Source organism: Antrostomus carolinensis, unplaced genomic scaffold, assembly GCF_000700745.2.
Source record: "Antrostomus carolinensis isolate BGI_N321 unplaced genomic scaffold, ASM70074v2 scaffold21643, whole genome shotgun sequence".
NCBI classification, from domain to species: domain Eukaryota; kingdom Metazoa; phylum Chordata; class Aves; order Caprimulgiformes; family Caprimulgidae; genus Antrostomus; species Antrostomus carolinensis.
This window is the reverse complement of record NW_010304735.1, coordinates 1-9,896: the sequence shown is the minus strand read 5'-3', so window position 1 is coordinate 9,896 and position 9,896 is coordinate 1. Positions and strand designations below refer to the sequence as shown.

The 9,896-nt window shown below is 39.3% G+C and overlaps 1 protein-coding gene across 1 annotated transcript; it reads right to left on the bottom strand.

The window, feature by feature from the left end:
- Positions 1–333: 333 nt before the first annotated feature.
- On the bottom strand, positions 334–5,487 carry MFAP3L (microfibril associated protein 3 like). The gene is made up of 2 exons (XM_010164561.1): positions 5,205–5,487; positions 334–1,642 (listed from the first exon to the last, which is right to left on the bottom strand). The coding sequence occupies exons 1-2, from the start codon at positions 5,485–5,487 to the stop codon at positions 780–782; spliced, it is 1,146 nt and encodes a 381-aa protein (XP_010162863.1). The 3' UTR covers positions 334–779.
- Between the last annotated feature and the right edge of the window lie 4,409 nt (positions 5,488–9,896).

The window sequence follows — 9,896 nt, the reverse complement described above, 5'->3', positions numbered from 1 at the left end:
AATCTTGCATATTTGCATCTGTTTTCCATATAAACTTCTGGCCAAGTAAAAAATGGTCAAATATATGCAAAAAAAACCTGCAGAGCTGTTGGACTGCAACTTTCTGCAAAATGTTTATAGGCTTTCCATCTGCAAAATACACCTCAAAGTTGTTTCTTGATGTGAAAAAAAACATTGTTGGCATCTTTATTCCATGGAAAAGGGAACGCTATTTCCCATGTGCCTAAGCAGTGTGGTCTCAAATGAAATGGAAACATTTTAACTTTCCTTAATAGCCTTCTAAATCACAATGCAGCTGAGCAAACAGGCTTTGTAAATGGGATCTATTAGGATTTTATTTGGCTACTGGAGTGCTGCCTCTTGGGCAATATTTCAAATTCACAAGATAATATTTGCAAAAATGCAATAGATGGAAATAACGAGAGTGAAGGAGGAAAACGAAAACCAGTTTTATGTTTAGTAAGTTCAAGTGCCCTACATCAAAGACTACCAATGACTTCCAGGAGGCCACTACAGGTGACTCCAACCTAGAAAATACTGAGGTAAATGTTTCGTGGAAATACTCCTAATCGAAACGAGCAATTAATATTAATGTAATAGCAATTACTCTGCCATACATCATGGTAAACTGAAGTCAAACTGAGAAGAAAGTGCCAAATAATCCACATACATGCTTTTGCTATGATAGTCTCCAGGTAAGGCTTAGCGGCAAGTACAATATGTATTTTTAAAAGAGCTCCACCTGATTTTCCTGCTATGCATAGATTCAGGAGTAACTATCATACATGGCTTTCATATATAACGCACGTATTTTCGTCATTTGCCAATGCTGTGTCATCAGAACTGAGTTCAGCAGAAGGCTCAGGAGTGGGATCTGCAGGAACTGCTGGTGTTTGAGGAGTGTCCTCTTCCTTGGTGTCCAACTGCATGCTTTCTTGTGACTGACCATCCATGCAGTCCTTTTTGGACAACGGGTGAACTGACACTTTTATTGCAATCTGTTGAGGTGGCTCATGCAGCGACGATGCGTCAGAGTCTGCTGTGGGAGAGTCACTGCGCTTCAGAGCATTCGGGATCATATACAGCTCATCTGTTTCAGTGGTTTCCTGGCCTTCTGCTGCCTGCCGTACAAAATTCTGTCCTTGCTCCTCCAGACCAACAACCTCCATGATTTCTTCCATTATAGTCCTGCAGTTCATGATGAGAGGTGGCAAAGGTACGCTCCGAGCAAGCTCTTCAATATAGCGAGCAAATTCCATGGTCTTGAACTGGGTTACTTTGGCAAGCTCGAGCGTTTTGGCTGAAGTGATAATCGGGATACGCTTCGCAATTTCAAAGGCTTTCTGGAGTTTCTCCGCCCCTTCTGTTCTGAAGAATTCATTGATTGCTTTCTCTGTTTTCTTCAGGTGACTGCTCATCATACATAACCGAGTAATGTTCAGTATCATAACAATGGTAAAAGCTACAAGGCAGACAATCATGTAATAGATTCCCATATCTCCGGAGGTAAAAACAACCCTCAGCGTTACAGTGTTGTTAACACTGCCGTATGTATTGGATGCAACACATGTGTATTTACCTCTGTCTTCAAAAGACACGCTGGTAATGTTTAGTAGCCCATTGTCAAGAAACCACCATTTTCCTGCTGGAGAGGAGACAGAGTTAACTTAGTTAGAAGTATTTTGTTCACATGATCAGCATAGTCTTAAACATCAGCCTTGTAAAACTTGCTTCACATTTTGGAAGAAGGAAATAATGTTCACAAAAAGACAAATAATTTACCACCATGAAGGCCTATTTGTCCTTGAGATCCTGGCTGTGTTACTATCAGATCTCTGACATCAACTGTGAATAACAGGATTGTGCCCTAAAAGAGTCTCATAAAAAAGCATTAATATGCATGACATCTATCACAATCTTATGGTCAGTTAAGTTACAAAGATAGGACTACTTACCCCAGAGAGCCTCCCAAACACATGCCACGCTTCCTCAAAGAACAGTAACAATGGGATTGTGAGGCAGAAAAACCTACTAAGCTCTCCTTGTTTTGTTCCCTGACAATCCATTTTCTTACAATTGGGTTATTTTTGGTGTTTTGTTACACTATCTCATATATTTCTATTAATGTAAACTTTAAAAAACCTAAAATTTCAGACATCATATACTACACTGCCTGCCCTCTGAGGTGTTCAGAATCTAACTTTGAAGTATGATTTTAAAAAAGGGAAATAAGATGGACAGGAAAGAGAAAAGCCATGACCAATTAATAGAACATCTTGTGTGCCAGGATGAACTTCTACATACCACAATGGAACTTCTTTTACTTGTAAAAGTCATTTCTATCAGTGTAATATAATTGATATCTTTGGTCACTACATGTAATTGTACACGTACATTTCATATCCTTTGAACCTGGCACAGCAGAACAATTTAGCTATTAAACTGAGTTTGCAACAACATGTTAAAATACAGCGCTCCTATCACTGATAAAGAGATTTGAGATTCAGCTAGTTACTGTGTTTGCCACTATATATTGGTTCCCCAAGTAAGCTTCATTTTTATTCAAATATCACTACCATTTGAGAGTGGAGGATGTGTATTTTTTGTTTTATTTGGTGTGATACAACTTATTAACTTGCAACTTTGCTATAAAAAACATGATACAGCTCCAATAAGAAAGCCTGGTGTCAATACTTTCCTTCATGTAAACCCACCCTTGGAAGTGTTCACATGGTGAAGAGAACAGCCAGAGTGTAGGAGTGCCTCTGTGCATTCTGAACACTTCATACAGGGAGATGTCATGCAGAACATTTCCTTTTAAAACAGTGACATAGGCTGATGTAAGCCAACAAGATTATCTAATATGTACTGCTGCTCCGAGGCAGATTCCTGTGTTCAATCTCTGTAACACAATCCCAAGCCATTCCTGTCAGGTATCTGGTCAAGACAGTAATGGAATTTCAACAACCTTCCATAGGAAAGAATTTCAGGTGTTCACCTTTCTTTACTATCAGAAAGTTGTTTTTCTTTAAACCTAACCTAACCAGCTGCAATTTAGGTCTATTAAGGCATCTAAGCAAAGACACAGAATTTGTGATTAGAGGACTAAGTTAGCGCAAACCCCCTGTGCAATGCATGTCAGTCACAAAGCATGGATTGCAGTCCTGCCACAGGCTGGTGTACACTTTGCTTTGACATTTATTTTATCCTTTTCATGGAAGGTCTTTTGTTGTTAAAAAGATTATTCTATTTTTTTACTTTATTTCTTTCAAGGAAGAATCTGTGGGCAATTCTGAAACTCTTTAGTAAAAAAAAAAAAAAGCACCTTTAATTTAGAGTAGTTATGGGCCTTTACAATTTTGGAAGTTTTTCTAATTAAACATGGCTTATCCAAATTGGTTTTTTACATTATCTCCAGTAGAAGCCTATGTAGAAAGTACTCCCACAAGATCTCTGCCTCAGTTCCTGTACAGACAGTTCTTAATTACATCTTTTTATCCTCTTAGAATTTTTAACTTAGCTGAAACACTATTTTTTGCCCTAGCTTAATTCTTGAAAACAGCTGAATCACTTTGCCTGAAATTAAAAAAATGTAGAATAAATAAAGAGCTCAGTCTAAAGCAAACCTTCATACAAAAAATCACCCCAATCTGCTAAAGTTGGGCAAATTCAGAGGAAAACGCCGGCATCTGTAACAGATGATACTTCTTTCTCCTCTAGAATAAGAAAAAATACACAGAGTATTGGCTGCTCAGTATTTCTTTGAATTGCAATGTTGGCAAAGTAGGTCTTTATGACTTGTAAAATGACGAGACGCCTTGCTGATGTAGCCTGGCTCCAGTTGCTATAAATGACATAATGGCATTGAGCTGGGACTCAATGACTGGGTCTGTGCCAGTGGATCCTGGCACATAGTATCAGCCTTAATGAGAAAAAAATGATTAGAAAAGGTATTGCTGGGTTTTGATAACAATTCAGTGCCGTACTCAACACAACTATATATGTAGTAAAGAAAGGTCTTGTGCTAGGAAACATTTCTTACAGGAAGACTTCTTAAAGGAGTAAGTTGAAAGTCTAACTTAAAGTGATGTTGTCTTAATACTACATCTGCAATTTTTGGTCAAAGTTTTTGCTCACCTACCTAAATATTTGCATGAGTAGCTACCTCTCTCAGTTGACTACACAAAGACCTAAAGTTAGATGCCTAACTAGAAAACTTCTGATAGTGAGCCTTAGTAGAACACATTAGGGCACTAATCAGTATGTTGCCATGACTGCACAACTTATATCTGAAAGTCGCTTACTAGCTCAAGTAGCTCCTTTCTCTAGCTTTACTCATAAAACAATAAAATACTGTGATGTAAAATATAGCCAGTAAGCTTTTACAGATACACTATGCCGTTCCACATCCAGCTGGGTCAATCATTACTCCTGTCATAGCAGAGTTCTCCCTCAGGTCAGCTCTTAGTTAGCAAGCTATCTTGCATTTAGTATGAATAACTAAGAGTTTATTTCATCATGCTGTGAACAAAGCAGTCAGTATGGAAGGATTACATGAGCAAAACACCTTCCACCCCCCCGCCCCGAAATGTTCCCTAGAAGTATAATTAGGATTATCACCCAAACCTTCCATTTAAGGAAAACAAGCTCATGTGTAATTAAGGTCTCTGGCAAATGCAACTGAAGAGTCTTAACTAAAGCCAGGAAGGCTCAAACTTGGCTTGTCCTTCTGACTGCTGCCCTATATAGGTTTTTCTGTTGGTCGTTCAGGGCACCTCCTGTTTCTCACACTCCCATGGCACTATCAGGGAGTTAGCTGTGTTGAATTCATGCCAACAAACTATTCTCATATGCCAAAAGAATCCTCCCTTGAGCTGGAAAACAGCTTTTTAGTCTTTTTTGCTGCCAGAGAATAACAAAAGAGGACAGAATGGGAAATAGGATCAAACCCAAAGTCTTCCAATAAAAAGCAGCCAGTCTACACCTTCTGGAAAGTGCTTCAGCTTCTTGCTATGTGTTGCTGTAAGTAACTCATTAAAAAAATGTTACTGTTTTCTTCCAAAGTGTGGCTGCCCCTGGGCTTTCATATATTGTCACACAGGAAAATACCACAGTCAGGCCATTGAATTGAGGTTATTAGTCAACCTGCTGAAACCAGAAGTGCCTCTGAACACACTACATCAGTGGGAATACTAAGATCTTACCTTTATTCTGCTCCTCTTGGAGCAGGTGGCCATTGGAATTGTACCATCTGTAATGTGGACTAGGACTACCGTGGACATTGCAGTCGATCAAGGCACTACTCCCTTCCTTGACTATAATATGGTCGATGTGGGAGATCACCACAGGCACAGATCCCACGTTCACGTCAGTGCGGTTGAAAGTGCTGTTAGTCACATCCTCAGCAGTCGTCAAAGCTGCTAGGAAGATGGCAAGGCGTGTGGTAGGCAGAAAGCAGAAAACGTGGTGGCTGTTCAGTATGTTCATTTTCCTTCAGTGGTACGCACAACTGGCTGGGAACTGGGATAGGTTCTGTTGAACGCAGGCCCTCGAGGTGAGGAGGTCACAGGAGAGTTCTACTTTGATCCGTGCAATTTTATGTTTAGAATATCCTATAAAATAAATAAATAAATAAGTACAATGAGATGGCATGTATAAACAATCCATTAGATGTGCTCTTTTAAAATAGCGACACATCCATTAATGCATTTCTCAATCATCAGCTCAGTGTCTTGTCTAAATGCTAATGTTATCACAGTCCTTATTCTTACTGGAAAAAGATGCATACATTTTCCTGACAATACTGTTGTTCAGAGTGGCAGGCGTGGGAGAAGGCTTTTATCACCTAGACACTTAGCAGCAATTTAACTACAGCAGTAGCTACAGTTTTATGCCAAAAATTCTACAGGTTTTTTTTTTTTTTTTAACATTTGCAAAATCAACAGCAAAACCAAAGGTACAGCATGTTAAAACTGTCACTATCAGTTTAGTGCTGCAACTCTGCCCTGGGCGTGGTCTTAAGTGAATTGTGGAACATGATGTAAGAAAGAACTGCTCCGGGAAAGATTTTTGGAGCTGATGTTGGAATCCTTAATATACCCCTTTTTGTCCAAATACAACAGCATATACAGCAAAACATCTCAGACCATTAACTTCTCTTAAGCTACTGCATTTTTTAAAGTTTTCTGAGATAAATATAGCATGGAAGAATATTCTTAAAAGAGGGTATTTGGTACTTGATAAAGTAATTTCAATGTCATTTTTAGAGCAGATTTAGTAAGAAAAATACTCACTAGTGACATTATTATGGGTAAGGTTTCTTTGAGATACAAATGAAATTGGGACTTCTCCATTCCTTATGTGGCATTACGCCTGTGTATTTTTTGCACACTCTCACTACAATATTTTCCCTCAACTAATCATCTACAATAAGCCCATTCTTAAACAGTGATTTCAGTTTGCAGACTGAGGAGGGGGGTTTACAAATGTGCTCTCTATTGGCCTCATTGTGCTCCCAGTGAACACAACTGGCATTCAGTACTGACTGAGAGCACAACGTTGGCCTCAAAATGAGCACTTTTGAAAATTTCACGCAGAGTCTAAGGGCCACAAATTATCATAGAATCATAGAATCGTTTTGGTTGGAAAAGACCTTTAAGATCATGAAGTCCAAACATTAACCTGGCACTGCCAAGTCATCCACTAAACCACATCCCTGAGCACCACATCTACATGTCTTTTAAATACCTCCAGGGATGGTGACTCCACCACCTCTCTGGGCAGCATGTTCCAATGCTTGACAACCCTTTCAGTGAAGAAATTTTTCCTAATATCCAATCTGAATCTCCTCGGGCACAACTTGAAGCTATTTCATCTTGTCCTATCACTTGTTACTTGGGAGAAGAGACTGTCTGATGTTAAAAGCACATGAGAGTATCTAACTACATTGTCTTCACTCATGTGTTTCTAAGGTAAATAACTGACACTTAGTGAAACTTATTAGAAGAATCTACATGGAATCCTATCTAATAAATTCTCCTCAAATGAACATTTCACTTGCAAAACTGTTTACATTTTATTAAAGATCTGGTGGACAGCATGGTAAATCATCTACCTCAGCATGGAAAAATACCTGCTGACAAGGTTAGGTCAGTTCCATACATAAAGGAAACACTAAAAAAACCCCAAGCAAACAGTCCCTTTCCCTCTTTTCTTCTTTATTCAAAAAGGAAAGAAAACAACACTACTATCTTTCACTGGTAGTATTTGACTTAGGTTGTTTTCTTCTCCATCCCCTGTTCTCTGATTTCATACAAATAGATACAACTATTTGTTATTAAAAGAACAAAAGAGTTTCCTCCATTTTGCAGGATGAATCATTACTAGAAATGACAAACATGCTTTTTTAGATAAGCTGCATGCATGGTGTGGATGCCTGTCACAACTCCAAGCCTGCCCTCATTTTTTATGTTTTTCATTTAAATGTGGAAATATTTGTCTTGAAGAGCCAGAATAATTTTTAACTTTAAATTAATATGCAAATCTCATTTGTCATATAAGGCTATATAAACAATGACTTCAGAAAACCATTTCCAATTATCCAAAGCATGTAGAGCCTGTGCTTTTGAAGTTCTGTATAGGTACAGCCTGTCTGAATCTGCACTTTGGAAAAAATCCTCAGTTCTGCCTATTCACTTCAGTAACTATTTACATCTCATTTCTACTACTCCATTAACCTTGGAGACAGCCATTCTTTATGGTTACACATATTCTTTGTATAAAATGTTTCTGTACAGTGTTATAGATCTGCATTGCACCATACAGAAAAGCCAAAAGACACGTCACACCTCCTGGCAAGGGAGCAGGAACAAAGACTGGCTGGATTAAGAGAATAGGAAGGGCAAAAGAACAACATAAATTGATTAAGCTTTGTGTTGTTAATTACTGGCTGTGGCTTGTTATTATTGTGTTTGAGTTGACCATATTTCCTGATGGCAGGAAAATCAGTAGCAATCAAAAAAGGTGTTTAGCATGGAGAGCAATTTACGTGCCAGAAGGAAATGAAATAGCATCACCCCAACGGGTGAATAGAAAACCTGTAAGGAAGGACCTGCAGTGTGTTGGGAAGCTCAAGGCAGGCGGTGGCCCACTGAATCCCTGCAGCACAGGGATGCTGTGGATGATGTTTGGAAAGTATGTGCTGGCAGTAACAATGTAAGATATGCCTTCTGTATGTCTTACCTGTGTTTAATGCACAGCATATGAAAGCAAAAACCGTACCTTTGTGTAGCAATAACAAATGTGACTGGTTCTTAACGTGGTAAAAGGGCCAATTACTTGTCCGAAAATAACAGTGACTCCCTCACCCTTGCATAGAATTAAATCATAAATAGCTGCAGTAAATTTTAATAAATACAGCTGAATAATTTATATCTACTGTGCGAGATTCATACCTATTCATGTCACTCCTGGGAATGTACTTTCCTATGTATGTTCCTGGAATTAAGAATACTAAGAAAACACTAAATACCTGTGCAGATGCATTTCTGTTTGAAGTAAATACAGTTTGATGGCTAGCATGAGGAATAATCAGGCAGCAGGTTTAAAGCAGACTGTTTGGAAATGGTGGCTGCTGCTTTCATGTACTATCCAGGGAAGTGGTCTTGATGGACACTTGAGTGTGTTCCAAGAGTCACTCATCTCTCTGAAGAATGGTGTTTTAAGATGCAAGTTTAGAGAAATATTCCCAGGGCAACTATAAGTGACAGGGAATCTTTTATTTGGTGTGCATCCTCTGCACTGTTAGATGGAAACAAAAAAATGGAAGAAACCAAAGAAGGTCTTCTCAGCCTGACCTAGCACAAGAAAGTTAAAAGGTGATCATGTAGGAACTCCTCTGCTAAACTTTTGGGCAGGACCAAAAACACTAGAGTCAGGTTAGGAAAGCAGGAAGAAGTAGAGAGAGAGAGAACTGAAAGGACAGAAAATATGCTCACAGCAGACTCTGGTGCAATGGGACATTTCCTGAGAGTTTCCGTCCTACTGCTTTGCCGTAGGCACAAGAGCAGCCTGAACGTATCAGGGAAAACAAATCTGGGAGCCAGCTGCTTTGTTAAACGTAAGTGATGTAATGGGTTATGATTCAATCACACAACTAAATGGGGGGAAGGCTAAGGAGACCGAGATAGGACTGCTAGTCTGCCCACTTCTGGCAAAGACACAAGAGAATCCAGAATACCAGAGAAGTGGGCACAGTGCTGTCACCCCAGATCTCGGCCATGAGAGACAGTAATTAGCTGCGGTCCATGATAAACCTGATGAAGACAGCCAAAATTGGACAGCTGGATTGACTAGACTAAAACAAAGATTCCTGTAATATCTCCTCAAGACTGAGAGTAACACAGGACACAAATGAAGGAGGACATCTACAATATTGAGTATCGCTCTGTAGGAACACACTGAGTCTCTGGGAGCATTTTTGCTACGAAAGGGTCACTGCAAGCAAAAAGGTAAATTTCTGGTCACGGAAAGAATGGAAGCATTCATTTCTCCCATCCTCAAAGCACATGAGCTACCTGAGAAAGACTTTTAGTAAAAGTTTATTTTTTTAATATAGATATATAAATTTTAAAACTGTGGTGCATGAAAAGGAAAAAGAAAACCCCTAGCTATTCTCAGCTACTTTCTCCACTCAAAGTTCTTTTCCACTCAAAGTTGTAGTCAGGGACAGGCTTACCTCCCAAGATGGAATCAGAGGAATCCCCAAACTCTCCTCCAGTACCTAGAACATGTATATTGATAACTTACTGTGTTGGGTTTGTGTGCGGGGGGGGATCACTTCTGGTAGTGGGGGAATGGGCCACCCTGTGAGAAGCTTCGCGAAAGCTCCCCTGGCT

What these genes read in the sequence shown, in the direction of transcription:
- MFAP3L (XM_010164561.1), bottom strand. Translation starts at nt 5,487, where the DNA reads ATGAACATACTGAACAGCCACCACGTTTTCTGCTTTCTGCCTACCACA. An exon ending in CCAAGAGGAGCAGAATAAAG is followed by an intron (nt 1,643 to 5,204) that starts GTAAGATCTTAG and finishes CCTCTCCAGCAG; the next exon opens with GAAAATGGTGGTTTCTTGAC.